At 54.1% G+C, this 18485-nt stretch overlaps 1 protein-coding gene across 6 annotated transcripts in view; it reads right to left on the bottom strand.

Moving 5' to 3' along the window:
* CBFA2T2 (core-binding factor, runt domain, alpha subunit 2; translocated to, 2) overlaps positions 1–18485 on the bottom strand; it is a 49923-nt gene that overhangs the window by 5294 nt on the left and 26144 nt on the right. For 3 of the 6 annotated variants that reach the window (XM_014941292.1, XM_014941295.1, XM_014941293.1), the window contains exons 2-9: positions 14341–14484; positions 8743–8984; positions 7564–7653; positions 6828–7009; positions 5370–5623; positions 4585–4670; positions 3185–3380; positions 566–637 (exon numbers count right to left, since the gene is read on the bottom strand). In XM_014941292.1, the coding sequence (XP_014796778.1) occupies positions 566–637; positions 3185–3380; positions 4585–4670; positions 5370–5623; positions 6828–7009; positions 7564–7653; positions 8743–8984; positions 14341–14458 (1240 nt within the window). In that variant the 5' untranslated portion in view covers positions 14459–14484. The remainder of the gene's footprint in view (positions 1–565; positions 638–3184; positions 3381–4584; positions 4671–5369; positions 5624–6827; positions 7010–7563; positions 7654–8742; positions 8985–14340; positions 14485–18485) is intronic. The other 3 variants (XM_014941294.1, XM_014941296.1, XM_014941297.1) reach the window with 1 other exon arrangement.

Raw genomic sequence — 18485 nt, 5'->3', positions numbered from 1 at the left:
CTAGGCCCTTCACCAGCTTCGTTGCCCTCCTCTGCACTCGCCCCAGCACCTCGAGATCTCTCTTGTATTGAGGTGCCCAAAACTGGACACTCCAGGTGTGGCCTCCCCAGTGCCGAGTACAGGGGCACAATCACCTCCTACTTCTGCTGGTCACACTATTTTTGATACAAGCCAGGATGCCATTGGCTTTCTTGCCCCCCTGGGCACAGGCCGGCTCATATTCAGCCGTTTGTCAATGAGAACCCCCAGGTCTCTTTCCTCCAGGCAGCTCCAGCCACACTTCCCCCAGCCTGTAGCGCTGCAGGGGGTTGGTGTGGCCCAAGTGCAGGACCTGGCACTTGCCCTTGTTGAAACTCATGCCGTTGATCTTGGCCCAGGAGCAGAACCCACAGGCAACCAAGGATGGGGCCATCAAGGCAACCAAGGATGGGGCCATCAGTAGCCAGTGGTGCACGTCCCGGACCTTTCCTGCAGTTGGGCTCCTGCAGAGCAAATCTGCGGCATCTTGTGTCTACCCCAACCCGTGCAGCACAATCCCTCCCCCAGGTCACCACCAAACACTCACCAGCTTTTTTCCAGATCTCTTCGGTGACGTAGCCCGTTCCCGAGCGGCTGCTGAACTCCCGCAAGGAATCTGCTGGGAGAAGGGACACGGGGAAAGGTTGGCAGAGCCTCCTCCTGCCCCACCGCTGCTGCCGTGCCTCGGCACATGGCGGGACGGGGCACAACTACCCACCTAAAGCTCAAAGCAGAGGGTTCCTACAGTTAAAGCCATTCATCAACCGCTCAGATGATAAATTACGATGTTTAATTAGTGCCCTGCATAATTTATGACACTGGATAACCCATTTCCATCTCCTGGTACCCTACACCAACAGGCAATGCTTACAAACACATGCCATCGAACATGGCACTGCCCAGTGACGTGGAGCATCCATCTCTGTGTCCAGAAGTTTACATTAAAGGCAGCACTTTCCATCCCCAGGGGTAATTAAAAAAAAAATAATTGATGGACAATCTGTCCTGCAAAGACCTCTCATGGGGAGAGGTGCACAGGCAACCCCTCAGCCTGCAAAAGAGCCTGAGGGACAGACAGGGATGGTCACACGAGGACCCAAACACGGACTGGGGGAAGCTTTTCAGAAGCCTGGTCCCGTGTTTCTCTCTGCCCACCTTATTTTAAGGCTTCGGAGTAACTTTCTGAAGGGTCAACCCAAAATTTCTCTCTGCCCACCTTATTTTAAGGCTTCAGAGTAACTTTCTGAAGGGTCAACCCAAAAACTGATTCATGGCAAAGGCTGGAAGGAGGAGCAAAGCGCCCTGGAAGGCGGGGAGGGTTATTCCAGCCCCTGCCACATCTGGGGATGCTCCTTGATAATTAGCCCTTGGTCCTACGAGGGAAGAAAGCACCAACAACGTTCCCAATTTATTAAAAAAAATTAAAATAATTACATTATATCACCTTTGCCATGGGGCTGGGAGTATTTTAGTCACTTAAATATAGAAGAGCTAAGAGCTGGCGGTGTCCCTCAGGTTGTCACACCCCCAGCCCCCCATGGGCTCACCCCACGCCGCTCTGGGGCCATGGGGGCTCTGCTCCCGAGAGACTCAGATTAAAATAGTCTATTTTAATTCCTTCTGCTCCCGTACTTGTTACTGTTTTCCCAGGAAATGCTCGTTCTCACTGACTGGGAACTATCAAAACTTGTTCAATGGCAGCTGAATCTGGGCTGGGCTCTGCCTCGGATGGTTCTTTTTGACACATGGGAGGGTTAACTCTTTATTTTGCCCACAAACAAGCTGGATATACATAAAATGGAGAATTTTAGTTTGACGTTTATTATTATTGTTAAAAAATGTCCACCTTCATTACTGAATGATCAGCGTTCTGGTACTTTTTTTTTTTTTTTTTCCCCAACATTTGATTTGCAGGGAATTTATTTGGATGGGAACTCAAATGACACCCAAAGGCATAAAATCAACATTTCAGAATTGTTTTCTCTTAAAGGGTTGAAACCTGTGCGTGCCAGAGGGGAAAAAAACATCAGTCTTCATAAAGTTAAGTTGACTCATGATTCAAAAATAGAACGAATAACTCAGGTAGCAGCTCTTACACTTAGAGCAGTCTCCACTATTTTTAGAATTAGACCTCGACATTTAGACTCCTTCAGGCAAGACAAACTGGAAGGGGCAGAGAAGGGGGGAACCAACCACTTCTCCTGCCTTTTCACCCCCCATTTTCTCAGCTTTGGATGAGCTTGGTGGGGTTTGGGCAGGAGGTATGGCTCGGTGACAGGGGAGATGCTCCTCTCCTGCCACCAGCAGAAGGTGCTGCTGCTGCCCAGAGGTGCCCTCAAACGCTGCTTCCAGGAGCTCAGCCAGCTCCTGTCCTGTGACCTGTCTCTCTCAAAAGCTTTGAGAGCAGTAATGAGCTGCTGAAGTATGGAATTTATAATTTGAAAATATTATCATAGAATTGCCGAGGTTGGAAGGGACCTTTCAGCTCATCGAGTCCAACCATCAACCATCAACCCAACGCTGACACAAACCAGCACTAACCCATGTCCCTCAGCACCCCCTTTCAGCTCATTGAGTCCAACCATCCAACCATCAACCCAACGCTGACACAAACCAGCACTAACCCATGTCCCTCAGCACCCCCTTTCAGCTCATCGAGTCCATCCATCAACCTAATGCTGACACAAACCAGCACTAACCCATGTCCCTCAGCACCACATTTCAGATTGAGTCCAACCATCCAACCATCAACCCAACGCTGACACAAACCAGCACTAACCCATGTCCCTCAGCACCACGTCCACCCTCCAGGGACGGTGACTCCACCACTGCCCTGGGCAGCCTCTTCAGATGCTTAATATCCTTTCAGTGTAAAAATTTTCCCCAATCTCCATCCTAAACCTCCCCTGGCACAACTTGAGGCCGTTTCCTCTTGTCCCATGGCCTGTTCCTTGGGAGAAGAGACCGACCCCCCCTGGCTACACCCTCCTTTCAGGGAGTTGGAGAGAGCGAGAAGGTCTCCCCTCAGCCTCCTTTTCTCCAGGCTGAACACCCTCAGCCGCTCCTCACATCGCTTTATGCCTAAAATAGCTTTCTGGTCATTAAACACCCATTTCAGAAGGTCCTGTTGTCCCAGCTGGTGTCCCCCCACCACCCCCTGGCTCACCGCTGCCGATGGAGTCGGAGCTGCCGGGGCTGTGCTGCCGGGAGATGAGGTCTCCTCCCGCCTTCCGCGGCTCGGCCGTCTCGCTGCACCGACGCTTCCAGTAGTTGAGCTCTTCCCGATCGGCCTCCTGACAGCGCCGCAGCACCGCCATCGAGCGCCGCGTCTTCTCCACCATCTCCATGATGCAGTTCAGAGCCTGCAGGGAGGAGGAGGAGGAAGAAGGCGTCCTCTCAGTCTCGCTGCCCGCTCAATGAGGTCACCTCCCAAATTTCTCGTCAGGGACCATCCCAGGAAGATGAAACGTGAGGTCGCTTCCCAGGAACAGGCTCTGGGCAGGGGATGTTGGGTGATGTGGTGCTCAGGGAGGTGGGTGGGATTGGGACCGGACCCACACGTGCGGCAGCGATGCTGAGCAGCACCACCTGGAAGGAGGTGATGACACCTGCACCATGGGGCTTTGGTCACCGTAGGAGGTTTAGGGCTGCTCTTCTAAAGGTGGAGGTGAAAAAAACCCACTTTCCTATGGCAATAGAGCGTCCACAAAAGGCCTGGCTGTGGTCCTGGTACTAGCTCTCCACAACCACATCCCACCTCTACTCCCCAGCCCCCTGACCATCACTTTTGGAGCAGAAGCCAGCGCGGGATCTCACTGCGTTTGTGTCAAAGTGGAATTTTCATCCCATCTCTCTGCAGGAAACACTCCAGTGAAGTGCTTGGATGAAAAGCCTTGCTTAGAGGGAAAAACCAGACACTCTGCCAGGAGCACCACATCTTGCTGGTGGTACCTCGTTGAGGCTCATAAGAGGTTGACAGCCCAAGAAAAAAACAGTCTTTACAAAATAATGATGCGTTCACTGATTCTGTAACCTCCACATCCTGGCTGCACGTAACACGTCTGCAGGCTCATCGGGCCACCACTGGCCTGGGCTGCTGCAGAAAAGACCCGTGTGGTGCCAAGGTTGGGTTTGGTTGCTCATGGCCATGCTCTGCAGGAGAAGCTCCCTGGCTCCAGAGGGATTTTGGCTTCCACTGACCATGGGCAGAGAAAACCTGCCAGGAAAGTGCTACTGCTCCTTCCTGTCCTCCCCACCAGCTACCTTCTTGTGGTGGCTTGTTCCTCTACAAGGGGCTTTGGTCACCGTAGGAGGTTTGGGACTGCACTTCTAAAGGTGGAGGTGAAAAAAACCCACTCTTCTATAGGAACAGGGTGTCCATCCAAGGGCTGGCAGCAGTTCTGGTGCCAGCTCTCCATAGCCACATCCCACCTCTACTCCCCAGCCCCCTGACCATCAGTTTGTTCCTCTATAAGCCACCAGGAAAGAAAATAATGAACTAGGGCAGGAAGAGCACTGGGCTGCTCCATCCCATAGAGCTTCCCACCACCTCCAGCCACTCCTTACGTGATCCAGATGCTTCCACTCGTCAGCCCACTCTCTCTCCGTTAAGCGGTGGTCCACCAGCTCGTCCTGGTATCCTCCATTCAAACCTGCAACAAACCACAGCCAGAAGAAGAGTGATGAGACGGAGCGATGGCTCTCAGTGCTGGAGAGGGAAGGTGGCCCCAGAGCAATAACAAAGAGCTTTATTTCCAGCTATGTACAGCTGGGAGGTCAAAACTCATTTCAAGGAGGAGGCTCTACAGGGGCAATTCCCAACTGGTGGTTTATCTCTGTCCATGTTGCTGCCTCAGAAGTGCCACCATCCACTCCTGGGTCTGGGTCTGACCTGCCTGGGCAGCTGGGGCCCTTCTTATGCACCCCCAGGAGCTCAGAGCTTGTGATTCAGATTGCCCAGTTGGAAACACAGCGTACACCTCCCACACACCCTTCGAGAGAACTGGGACGGGGCAGGCTCTGCTCTGTGCATTCCAAGAGACCTTGGAAAGGTTAATTTCCACTTCCCTGCCCTCACTCTTGTCTGCTGGGTTGGCCTTATTCAACTCATTCACTGGCTACTTCCTCATCATCCTCGGTGGCCCCAGCCTTTACATGTATCCAGGGAAATACAAACTCTCAATCTTCCCATTTTTAACCTCCCACCGTCACTTGTTTTTTCCCTGAATTCCCTGCAAAAATTCCCAGTGTTACACAGCTTTGGGTGCCAGTAGCCAAGAGGGACCAGTGCCACAGCTCAGCTGCTGGACCTCCCAGCTCCTCCTACTACAAAGCCCTCCAGGCTCTCTCACCGAGACTGCTGTGCCTGTCCCGAATCTCTCTGTGCTCCAACATCTTGCTGGGGTCCCTGTAGAGGTGGGAGGTGGCGATATCTTCCAAGGTGTAGTGCTGGAGGGGTGGTGGGGTGGGGTGGAACTGCCCCCCAGGGTTCATCAGGGGGATGGTGAGGGCAGGGCTGTGCCGGGGTGCGGGGCTGATGGTGCACACCCTCTTGGCTGGAGGCTCTGTTGGCAGCGACTCCCTCTCAAAGCTGTTCTCTTCCCTCCTGCAACCACACCAGCAGAGAGATGTATTCCTTAGCACCACATAAACATCCTCAGAAAGGGAAAAAATGCAGGTTTCGAAACAGTAGAGTTTGGGTAGCGATGATTTTATCAGGGAGCTAACCCAAACATGCTCAACTTGGGATCAAATCCACAAAACGACCCCGTCAAAGTAAAAAGTTCAAGACGCCCAAATGCTGTGATTCATTTTCCTGAGCATGACCAAATTAAAATTTCACAGTTTCTATGAATTGGAGGCATGTTCCACATAATTACATCACGACTTTTAACTGGGAATAAAAAGCAGTGAAAATGAACCGCATCCTTCCCAGCCCTGACAGCGCCTCTGCTCAACGCCTGGGGAGGTGGAGAACCAGGTTCTCCAGCTCAGGCTTTTCAGTGCTTCCCAAAAAGTCCCTCTGGGACAGAACTTGCCTGAGAGAGGATCCCAACCTGAACCAACAGTGCGGGAGGAGCAATCACAAAATCATAGAGTGGTTTGGGTTGGAAGGGAGTGTAAAGTTCATCCAGTCCCACCCCCTGCCCTGGGCAGGGACACCACCCACCACACCAGGTTGCTCCAAGCCCCCTCCAACCTGGCCTTGAACCCCTCCAGGGATGGGGCAGCCACAGCTTCTCTGGGCAACCTGGGCCAGGCTCTCACCACCCTCACAGCAAAGAAGTTCTCCCTCATATCTCATCTCAATCTCCCCTCTTTCAGTGTCAAACCCTTTCCCCTCCTCCTAGGGCTCCCCTCCCTGATCCAGAGTCCCTCCCCATCTCTCCTGGAGCCCCTTTAGGGACTGGAAGGAGCTCTAAGGTCTCCCCAGAGCCTTCTCTTCTCCAGGCTGAACCCCCCCAACTCTCTCAGCCCCCCCTCCCAGCAGAGGGGTTCCAGCCCTCCCAGCGTCTCCGTGGCCTCCTCTGGCCCCACTCCAACAGATCCATGTCCTTCTGATGCTGGTGGCCCCAGAGCTGGAGGAAGAACTGAAGAGGGGGGTGTCTCCCCAGAGTGGGGCAGATTCCTCCCCCTCACCCTGCTGGCCACGCTTCAGTGTCTTATTAAGAGGCAGAACAGTTGTTGGGAGTGATAAGATCCTACAGTTGAAGCCCTGGATGCCGCTGGAAGCTTTTGAGAGCAGAGAAGTCGAAACAGAAGTCATGACTTTGGGCAGTTGGCAGGGGGACAGAAGAAGCTGGTGGTACCTGTCCGGACTGTGCCTTTTGCCGTTCCCGTTCACCTCGATGAGCAGCTCGGAGGAGTCTGCAGGGGACGTGGTGTTGGTGTTCAGCAGGATGTGCTCGTGCTGGGCCAGGTACTGGGAGGGCGTCTGCTTGGCGGCGCGGGCGCAGTGCAGCAGCTCCCTCTGCAGCAGCGGCAGGTTGGCCTGGAGAAGAAGCGTGGGGCTGGCTCAGGCAGGCTGCAGGCAGCACTTTCTGGCCATTTCCAGCAGGTTTGCTCTAATTTTAAGCCCTCAGAGTGGTGACACCTAGACCCCGTGCCACCCCACCGCGGGATCCTCCAGCTTCTTGGTCTCTGCACTGTCAGGTTTATCTGGATTTTCTCAGGAGCTAGGGATGTTCTGCCATTCGTGCACCCAAACCCCAAGTATCTCAGATGCTGGAAGGGCAGAGCGCTCCTCTACCACCCCAGACATGGTCCCTGTGCCAACGTCTCAACTATTCTAGACCTGAACATCTGCAAGTAAGATCAGAGGATCCAAAGCTGCTGAACAGACCTTGGTTTGTCTCCTTCACCCCTAACGTACAACCAGACGTAGGTGGCACTCGTTAAAACGTTGGCTTTCCTCAAGCCAGGCCCCACGTGGCCACCGCTACGGGCTGGGCAGTGTGTCCTGGACTTCAACAAAACCTCTGTAGGGCTGGAAGCGAGAGCTTTGCCGGCAGAACCCAGCACCTGGAGCCCCCCCACCCCCCTCACCTTCAGAAAGGGGATCACGAACGGCCGCAGGGGGAAGTTGGTCGCCTCCTGCAGCTTGCAGTGAAACTCCTCGATTGTCACCGTCGAGTTCTGGGGAAAGAAATGAAGAAATGAAATGAAACAACAAGTTTGTTCTTATTTTCAGGGAACCAGCTCCAAAAGAACAGAACTGGAAGGGAGACTGCATCTGCCACTGCAGGGCTGACAACGTTTGCACGGGATCCTGCCTAATGCAGCCAAAAAGACTCAGGCCAACGGAGCAGAAAGGCTGCACCAGGCCAGGGGTGAAGGCTGTGCACAGGCACTGCCAGCACAGCAGCCTCCCAGTCCCAACCAGCTCCAGGAGGCAGCAGGACCCAGCCAGCATCTCCTGAACCCTGGGCCAGGTGGCCTGGGACAGGCTGTGGGAAGCCAGATGGTGATTCCAGCTGCCCAGAGCTACACGTCGTCTTCTCCTCCTTCCTCCCTAAGCCAGGTTGCTGAGCAATAATGTGAGAGCAGAGAAGCACTAAGGGCTTTCCAGACCCAGTTCCCCACCAGCACCTCTGTTTTTCTCCATTACCCCTGTTCTTCACCCAGTCCCGACACGCTGAAGCCAGAGCAGCGCTAACGAAGCGGTGCCTGGAACCAGCATTTCTTTGTAAATTGATAGGGGCTGGGAAATCCCAAATTATCACCAGCAAGAAAACATCTCCCTAAGACAAAACTACAGGCTGCTCTGAATTGTGTGAAAAGTTTCATTTTAGGGGAAATGAAGAAGCCCAGCAGAGCCCATGGCTTCCAGCACAGCCCATGGCACCAGACCAGTGGCCTTTAGAGAAAAGCTTAGTCCAAACCCTTCCAGGTTTTCCAAAGTTCAGCTGCGCCCAAGCTCACGCCAAAGCTTTTTGAATACGTGAAAAAAAAAATAAAAATAAAAGTCAGCAAGTTTAGCTGAAAACATGAGACACCAAAGCTTTTTGAATACGTGAAAAAAAAAAATAAATAAAAAAAAAAAGTCAGCAAGTTTAGCTGAAAACATGGGACGTTACAGAGTCTTCCTCAGTCAACAGCTCTGCTTCTGAAGACGTAAACAGCTAATGTTGTGTAAGATGGGCATGGGCTGGCTGCCAGCATCCCAGCATCTCGGTGCCAAAGTGCTCCAGCAAAAGCAAAGCAGGGCCAGGGAGCAGGACCTACCACCAACGCCAGGACGAGGGTCCGGACCTTCTCCCCAATCTCTGGTGAGATGTCGTTGCCGAACTGCTGGAGGGTAGTGAGGAAGCGCTTGAGCTTGCTGAGCTGCCGGGCACCGCACGTGGCCGGGAGCTGCTGGTTGGTCAGCGAGGAGGAAGAGGAGGAGGAAGGCCCGTTGCTAAACCGCTGGGGTGGGGATGGTGCCCCGTTCAGAGTCGGGGGGGAATGGTTTATTCCGTTGGGCACTGCAAACGGGAGACAGAAGCGTTACTGAGCATCGCGTGGGCACGTCCCTGCAGGTTAAGAGGATCCATCTTCCCAAGATCTATCCACCCAAGAGCCTGTGCCTGGTGGTTAATTGCTGCTAGAATCACAGAATGAACAATATGGGGATGGAAGGGACCTCTGGAGATCATCCAGTCCAACCCCCTGCCAGAGCAGGGTCACCCAGAGCAGGCCCCACAGGAACGTGTCCAGGTGGGGTTTGAATGTCTCCAGAGAAGGAGACCCCACCACCTCTCTGGGCAGCCTCTGCCAGGGCTCTGCCACCCTCACAGGAAGGAAGTTCCTCCTCATGTTTAGATGGAACTTCCTGTGTTATAGTTTGTGCCCGTTCCCTCTTCTCCTGTCCCTGGGCACCACTGAAAAAAGCCTGGCCCCATCCTCCTGACACCCACCCTTTCAGTATTTATAGGCGTTGGTCAGAAGGTACGGGCATTGACAGAGAACAGGGCAAAAGTCAGAAATGGGGCTATGGGCAGCACCAGGGGCACCCAGCCATGGAGCTGGTTGGAGCCACACGTGTGTCTTCTCCTTGACCTTCCCATGTGCTACCAGGATGCTCTGCAGCCCCCAGCACACGAGAACCACCCATCCAGCCAAGGTGTTCCTCAGAGCATCGCTCAGCTGTGATTTACACCGCAGCCGGTCACTTCCTTGGCATTCCTCTCCTCCGCTCGGCAAGTTTCGTTTCCAGGGCCACCAAAGAGGGGCAGAACCTGGGCTCAGCAGAGCAGGGCCACCTCCACTGGCACTCGGGGCAGCCCAGGAGGACAGGGGGTCAGGCTGCACAAAGCTGGTGCCGCAGCAGATTGAGTGGTGCTGTTTGCTCAGCCCCAGGAATGAAATGTGCTTTAGCTCAAAGTTCCGAGCAGCGTTTTCTGGACTGCACCAGGCACAAAAACCACCCCAAGATGATCTGAGGATCCATCCCAGCCCTGTCATTTCCAACAAGTCATCAGTGCTCCTTACAGCCGGGGTGCCGGGAGCAGACCCCGCGGGCTCAGGTGCCTCCTCCTCGCCCTGAAGAGACCCCACAGAATCCTGCCCCACGGCCCTCGCCCGCCCAAACCTCCCCGGGGATTTACAGCGAGTTTCGCAAACGCGGTTGTTTTTTCCAACCTGGTCCCATCTGCAGCTTTGCCTCCCGTAAGGGGCGAGGGCATCAAAGCAGACTGAAGGGCTGGAAGTTCGGGAACTCGGCAAGGGATTAGAATAAATTGTTGACATCCCCGCGCCGCCGTTGTGCAATCTCCAGCCCCATCTGACCAGCAGCTGTGAGCCGGGGGCCCCAACTCGCTACAAACCCGGAATTTCGAGAGGTGAAAAGTACATCATCGTAAATACAGTCTGAGCTGATCCACTGGGTTATCCTTAAAAGCCCTGCCCTGAGCCCCTCGTGGATGTAGGCGCTGAGGAGAAGGCCATGAGCCATAGATCCTATTCCAAAGGGTGGCATTCAGAGAAGAAGCAGGGAAGGCACCCGGCAGAGGTGCTGCTCGCACGCAGGGGGTGGTGCCTGACAGGATGGAGCAGCAACTTTGTGAAAAGAGATGCCAAAATTTCTGCCACAACTTCACAAGGATCACACCAAATCCTCACAGCTCTGCTGAGGGGTTTTTCGGAGAAGGCGGGAGGTACCCGAGCAGTTAAACCGCTCCGGGACACACCAGGGTCAGAGGCTGGAAAGGCTTCATGCACCTGGACCTGCCGTGGTGAGCACAGGAGGGAAGCTGAGAAGATCAACCCAAGTCAGTTGAGATGCAAGGGAAAGATAAGGCCAGAGAGACCACCAAAGGCTGCTAACCAGGGGTGACAGGCTCTTCTGGGGTATGACAAAGACGTGTCCTTTTGTAGGCAGAGAGATGATGAAATGAAGGCAAAGGCTGGGATTGAGAGGATGGAGGTGCAAAGGCAAAGCCAGCTCATGCCTTTTCATAGAATCATAGAATGGTCCCGGCTGGAAGGGACCTCCAAAGGTCATCTAGTCCAACCCTCCCACAGTCAGCAGGGACACCCCCAACTAGACCAGGTTGCCCAGGGCCTCGTCGAGTCTCACGGGATGGGGCCTCAACCACCTCCCTGGGCAACCTGTTCCAGTGCTCCACCACCCTCACAGTAAAGAACTTTTTCCTCATCTCCAATCTAAATCTGCCCTTTCCCAACTTAAAGCCATTGCCCCTCGTCCTGTCACTGCAGGCCTTTCTAAACAGGCTCTCCCCAGCCTTCCTGTAGGCTCCCTTCAGGTACTGGAAGGCCGCTATTAGGTCTCCCCGGAGCCTCCTCTTCTCCAGGCTGAACAACCCCAGCTCCCTCAGCCTGTCCTCGTAGCAGAGGTGCTCCAACCCCCTGATCATCCTTGTGGCCCTCCTCTGGACCTGCTCCATCAGGTCCATGCCCTTCCTGTATTGAGGGCTCCAGACCTGCACACAGCACTCCAGGTGAGGTCTCACCAGAGCAGAGTAAAGCAGAAGAATCACCTCTCTGGACCTGCTGGCAACGCTTCTTTTGATGCAGCCCAGGATGAGATTGGCCTTTTGGGCTGCAAGTGCCCACTGCCTGCTCATGTCCAGCTTCTCATCCATCAGCACCCCCAAGTCCCTTTCCCTTTTGTTAGGGAGCAACAGAACCTGGAAAACTCCTGTCCACACCGGCTTCCCTGAGACAACAAGGGGACAGAGATGCCACAGAATCCTAGAATGGTTTGGGTTGGAAGGGACCTTAAAGACCATCGAGATTTATACCCCTGCCCTGGGAAGGGACATCTCCCATTAGACCCATTAGCAGGGTTAGCTACCACGGAGCACCAGCAAAGGTAGAGCTATGTGAAAGGCAAGGCTTCTGGCAATGACTCACAAAGAGCATTTATTTCACCATAAAAGTGTTATAAAGAGGGGGGAGAGCCGTGGAGAGGAGCTGCTCTCAGGCAGCAGGAGCTCCTCTCCACACTCGCCAGCAGCCGCTTCGCCCCTTTCTCTATTTCGCTTCCTCTTACTCTTTCAAAGAAAAGACCAGAGGGAGCAACGGGCTCTATTTATACCCCGGGGAGAGGCAGGGGCTGCGTCACCCACCTGGGGGCTGGGGGGGGACCCTGGGGAGAGGCTGCCGAGGAGGGGAGCGGGGGACGTTGCTGGGTTGGGGTGATGCCACGGAAGCGGGGCTGCCGTTAGACACAGCCCCCGTATCTGCTGGCTGCGTTTTCGGGTACCCCCCGCCTGACATACACACACACACCCCCCCACACGCACCCCCTGCCTTTCCTCTGCCACCAACGGTGTCACCATGAAGCGGCTGGCAGTTATCAGATCCTGCACAGCACCAAAAGCCACGGCGCCGGGCTGGGACCTCCGCTTCCAGGTGAGAAGACAGCGATGGAGCAAGCGAAGCGGCGCCCCGAGACCAGCGCTTTGGGGAGAGGAGGGTGGGAATATAATCCCTGGGAATATAAAGTCACCATCGAGGGCTGCTCTGTTAAATTCTGCCCCTCAATAGTCAAAGGCTTCTGCTGGTTCTCCAGCCCTTTTGTTAAGCGACCCCCAAGCAGGCACAGCCTTCTTCCAGCACGCTCCTCCTCGCCACGGGCTTTTACAAGGCAGGGCACACACCCCCCAGCTCTGACCGAGAGCTTTTGGCACAACGAGAAATATATAAAAAAAAAAAAAACAAAAACAAAAAAAGCAAGAATGAACTTCATCACAGGTCACATCTCTCATTCTCTCTTGGAAAGAGACAATTAAGCCATTTGCAATTGGGAGATTCAGGCTCCTCGGCCCTTCGCAGCGTGCCAAACAACCTCATTGGCAAAATTAATTTCTGTCACTTTGCTAATGGTCTTTTTCTGCCCGAGCAAAAGGAGAGCCATTAAACACCCCTCAACGCATTAAGACGGGGACAACGTGTCTGGCGGGATCACCCGGCGATGAGCGCGGCTGCCAGCGCCACGCAATCCATCAGCACGGGTCCTCAGAGAGGCTGGGCTGGAAATCTCCAAATCCCACTACCAGCATCAAACTCTGAGATATCCCAGACACCCCCGTGGACAGCAAAGCAAAGCACAACCGTCCAGAGAGATGCTCAAGTTGGGGGGAAAAGGGGTGAGGAGAGCCTGGAAAAGACGGGAGCCTGGAAAAGACGGACTTGCCACATGCTGGGGCCAGATAACTCCAAGCCCAACAAAGCAGAGCAGCTTTGCTCCGGAATAACGCTTTTAAAAAGACATTACATGGCTGAAATGTTGGCTAAAGGAGAAAAAAAGGCCTTTGTAGGCTATAAGAAAAGGCTGTAGGTCCATCCTGTCTGTGGAGTCAGCCCTGAGCAACATCCTGGGAGGCTGTGCCAGGATCTACTGCGGCTGCCGAGCAAAGATTCTAAAGCAAAGATGGAGAAAAGAGAAGCTGGATGGAGAGCGAGGAGTTTCTGAAGCTGAGAAATTAAAAAAAAAAAAAGGAAAGGAAAAAACTTCCTAATCTCAGCTGCGGAAACTGTCTGCAAAGTGAGATACAGCAGAGCGGGAATTAACTCCTCCAAAAGATACAGTGAAAAGCTCTTGGCTTTTTTGAGGCCGGGCTGATAACGGACTTCAATTTCTGAAGGAGTTTATGGGGGCTGCAGCTGTGAGGAGAAGGACTCGAGGCAGCAGTGGGGGCAAGGTAGGAGCAGGCAGGGGAAGGGGGGGATGACAGATTATAGACCCCGTTATACGTCCTGCATACGCAGCAGAACAGCAAGAAAGTCCCCATCTCCCCTCCCTGAGGGGAGTAGCCACAGCGTGGCTACTGCTCACCATGCCCAGGCAGCCCTGGCTGAGACACCCCTGCTGACTTCTACAAGCAGAGCATTCATAGGATCATACAATGGTTTGGGTTGGAAGGGGCCTTAAAGACCATCCAGTGCCACCCCCTGCCCTGGGCAGGGACACCTCCCACCACACCAGGTTGCTCCAAGCCCCCTCCAACCTGGCCTTGAACCCCTCCAGGGATGGGGCAGCCACAGCTTCTCTGGGCAACCTGGGCCAGGCTCTCACCACCCTCACAGCAAACAAGTTCTTCCCCACATCTCATCTAAGTCTCCCCTCTTTCAGTTAAAAAGCATTCCCCCTTGTCCCATGGCTCCCCTCCTTGATCCAGAGTCCCTCCCCATCTCTCCTGGAGCCCCTTCAGGACCTGGAAGGGGCTCTAAGGTCTCCCCGGAGCCTTCTCTTCTCCAGGCTGAACCCCCCCAACTCTCTCAGCCCCCCCTCCCAGCAGAGGGGCTCCAGCCCAGAACTCAAGCTCCTCCTGGTAATAGCTGGTCCCAGGGAAAAGCTCGTTACTGGGGTCTTACGTGCAGTCGGGGTGAAGGACACTGGGCGGGGGCCGCCGGGGTTGACGGGGGGCAGTGGTGGCATGTTGGGAGGAGAGGACCTGGACTGAATCTTCACTTCCACGGGCGATCCGGGCATCACTGGCACCCTCTTCTCACCAGCAACTGTAGGAAGAGAAGGAGGTAAAGCTTAGTGACAGTCACAGACAAGCATTTCACCACCTGGAACACAAAATTACCAGGGTGAAGATGAGAGGTGGTGGTGGAGAAGCCATGCAAGGCTTTCCCATGCACGACCCTAGGGAAGAGGCAGGGTCCGGCCCCGAGCTGGGGGGCAGACACCTGGGGGGGAGGCAGGGGAGCAGCAGTGTCCCAGGCGGGTTCAAGATGCCCATCTTCACCATCTCAGTCCCTCCACTGCATCTTCCCAGCCCTGACACGTGAAGAAGCTTCCTCAAAGTATTTTCTGCCTGTTTTGCTTTGCTTTCTCCCCCTGCCCCAAGATCCCCTCGGCACACCCCAGATGTGCCCACACGCACCTCACTGGTGTGCACTGGGTGGCACTGGGGAGGGGGGGCAGGGAAGATGCTGAGGCTTCACCCCCAGCCCTGCTCCCCTACCAGCAAAAACAAGCTCCAAAGCGGCCGCTTTGGCAAACAGCTCTCTGGTTGGTTTTGTAGGTTTGCTTTTTAGACAAAAACCCTCACAAATTAAATGCTCCTGCACCTCCTCTTGCACCAGGGGGGTTGTGTGTGTGTGTGTGTGTGTGTGTGTGTGTCCCCTCGCTGCCCAGCGCAGCCTCGTGCACACACACAGCCTGGCACAGACCCTCCTTCATGCTACCAGGCAGCAGATTGGAACTAGATGGTCTTTAAGGTCCCTCCCAACCCACACCATTGTGATTCCAGGATGCCAGGTGACACAGAGCCCCTGTGAAATTGTCATTTTTCAGCCGTGCCCGCTTCGGGCCACCGTGCTGCGTGGCGATGCTCTCCTGTGTGCGAGTCCTGTGCCCAAGGCAGTGTGCTTGGTTGCCATCCTGAAGCTCCAGCAGATTTTTCTGCTCCCCAAAAGCCAACAACTACCTGAGGAAATTCACTGGGTTGAAGCCTGACTTGCACTTCCCTCCCCATCCCTCAAGCCGGGGTACAGATGGGTGCACTGGGAACCCATTGGTGTTCCCGCATGGGGATGTGCTGGAGCGCGGTTGCAACTCGTTAGGGAGCTAATTGACCGAGGGTGATTCACCTCGTTTCACACCATCTCGGGCCAGCAGGCAGCCAGGGTCCAGAGCCACCAGCGTGGAGCACCCCTGGGGTGGTGGTGGTGGTTCCCATGGGAGCTGCATTTCTGGAGATGTTTTGGCTTTGTCTGCTGAGCTGTCTGGTTTCAAAAAAACAAACCAAAAACAAACCCTGGAGAAAAAAATCCCCCAAAACCCCCAACACTTGCATAAACACGTATTTCCTCCTTTTCTCTTGTTTTCCCCTGAGGATGCCTTTTGAGGCTGATTTCAGCCAAACTGGAGCCAGGAGCACAGCTGCAACATTCAGCTGAGCTGGGACATCCCACCAGAGACTGGGTCCTCAGTAGGGACCCTCAGAGGCTGAAACAGAAGCTGTGGTGTGAGCTGGTGGTGTACTAGACACTAGAGACTCCACACAGAAGAGAGGATGTAAATATCCGATGTTGGCTCATTTTTACAACCAATTATAGAATGGTTTGAATTGGAAGGGATCTTAAAGACCATCTATTTCCTCCCACCTGCCCTGGGCAGGGACACCTCCCACCACACCACGTTGCTCCAAGCCCCCTCCAACCTGGCCTTGAACCCCTCCAGGGATGGGGCAGCCACAGCTTCTCTGGGCAACCTGGGCCAGGCTCTCACCAACCTCACACCAAACAAGTTCTTCCCCACATCTCAGCTCAATCTCCCCCCTTTCAGTGTCAAACCCTTCTCCCTCCTCCTAGGGCTCCCCTCCCTGATCCAGAGTCCCTCCCCATCTCTCCTGGAGCCCCCTGAGGGACTGGAAGGGGCTCCAAGGTCTCCCCAGAGCCTTCTCTTCTCCAGGCTGAACCCCCCCAACTCTCTCAGCCCCCCCTCCCAACAGAGGGGCTCCAGCCCTCCCAGCATCTCCGTGGCCTCCTCTGTCCCTCCTCCAACAGCTCCATGTCCTTCTGCTGTTGGTGGCGCCAGAGCTGGAGGCAGCACTGGGGGGAGGTCCCCCCAGAGCGGAGCAGAGGGGCAGAATCCCCCCCCCTCCCTGCTGGCCACGGGGCTGGGGATGCAGCCTGGGATGTGGGGGCTTTCTGGGCTGCAGGCACACATTGCCAAGTAGTATCCAGCTTTTCATCCACCAACACCTCCAAGTCCCTCTCCTCAGGGCTGCTCTCCATCTCTTCACCCCCAAGCGTGTGCTGATACCGGGGGTTGCCCCAACTCAGGTGCAGAACCTTGCACTTGGCCTGGTTGAACTTCATGAAGTTCACATAGGCCCCACCTCTCAAGGCTGTCCAGGTCCCTCTGGATGGCATCCTGTCTCTCAGATGGGTCATCCACCCCCACTCAGCTTGGTGTCACCAGCAAACTTGCTGAGGGTGCACTCCATCCCACTGTCCATGTCAGTACTGGTCCCAATACAGACCCCTAATCAGTCCTGAGGACCACTCCTGAGGATCACTCCTGATGTCTCATTAGTCCACCGTAGACAAGTATTAAAGCACATGCCGTAATCTAAACAAATCAGTTCACAATCTACTTTGTAATCCACGGTTTTTACAAATATCTATCAGCTGCAAGAAATTCAGCTCCCAAGATCTGGCAAAGCCATCGAAACGCCGTGTTCCCGTACCGCAGGGAAGCACCCAAGAGATGGCACAGCTCCGCACGGAAACACAACCCCAAAACCTGCTCCTGACAACACAGATGCTGCTTCCCAGAGCAGAGAAGAGGGGAACTGGCACCTTGGAGCTTGCTGGCCCAGAGGCTGCTCCGTGAGCCCCCGCCACCAGCTCTGCCTCCCCTGCTCCAGGCACGAGCTGGCTCATTTATTGTCCTTCTGGCCAGGCATCGTTAACGCCAGCCAGGTAACACGTGAAGTTTCTAATTCCTAGCACTATTTTTTTCTTTTGCTGCTTGCAGGATGATCTGCAGAAGAGGCAGCAGAGCGGAATACATGCTGAAAAACCATGTTTTCCTGCCATTTCAGCGCAGCTGGGACAACCAAGGCTGGACTCACTATAAAACCTGTGTCCGTGATATTTCCATGTCAGGCAGAAAGTTTTGGCTTTATTTATTTAAACCCGCTTTCAAAAAAAATTTAAAAATTCTAGGCTTTGCTTTCATGAACAAAGTGGGGACCCACCAAACACATTATGAATTTTAACATATAATAACCGTAACGTAATATTGTTAACTACTTCTCACATACATTTAGTCCAACTTCCCTATGATTTGATACTGATGTGCTGACTCTCCCTGTCATATCCGTGCACATTCAGATGAATAACAATATATTGACATAAGAACCGGGCATCACTCACACACATGGGTACCAGTTCCAGCAGGTGAGTTTATTGGCAGGAGACAAACCCCTGCTGTTCCTCCCACTTGAAATAAATGCAGCAAAATAGTCAAAGAGCGTGAAGTTAGGGGCGTTTCTAGCACAAAAAGCCTTGAGTTCACTCAGCCCAGGCAGGGAGGGGAAATGTTGCTAAATAACCCGCATTTTTCAATCCAAACAGCACTAATTGTGCCCACCCACCACCCGGTACCAGTTCTCCCATAGCCATCAGGGCACGGAAACCTGTCTGCTCCAAACACAGGGATCATGGCAAAACCCTGAGCTCACATGTGAGAACCGTGACCTGTCTGCACATCATCCATGGATAGAGACATGGGTCACACATCGCTCCTTCCTGCTGCACCCCCCCAGTGCCAACACATTGCCACCCCCCAACCTCCTTCCAGCTTTGTAACCTCCTCCCTACGAAACCCTCTTCCCCAGGTATAAATGGCCAACCTGGTACTGCCGTGCCCTGGAGAGAAACAGAGCATGAAACCAACCCTTAAGGTTCTTCTTCTTTCCTCCTAGGGCACATTGAGAAAGCAGAACTAATTTGGGTAATTTACAGGGGGAAGGGGAAAAAAAAAAAAAAAAAAAAAA

Source organism: Calidris pugnax, unplaced genomic scaffold (assembly GCF_001431845.1).
Source record: "Calidris pugnax isolate Ruff unplaced genomic scaffold, ASM143184v1 scaffold55, whole genome shotgun sequence".
NCBI lineage: Eukaryota > Metazoa > Chordata > Aves > Charadriiformes > Scolopacidae > Calidris > Calidris pugnax.
The sequence above is the reverse complement of the archived record's forward strand: the minus strand, read 5'-3'. Positions and strand labels throughout refer to the sequence as shown.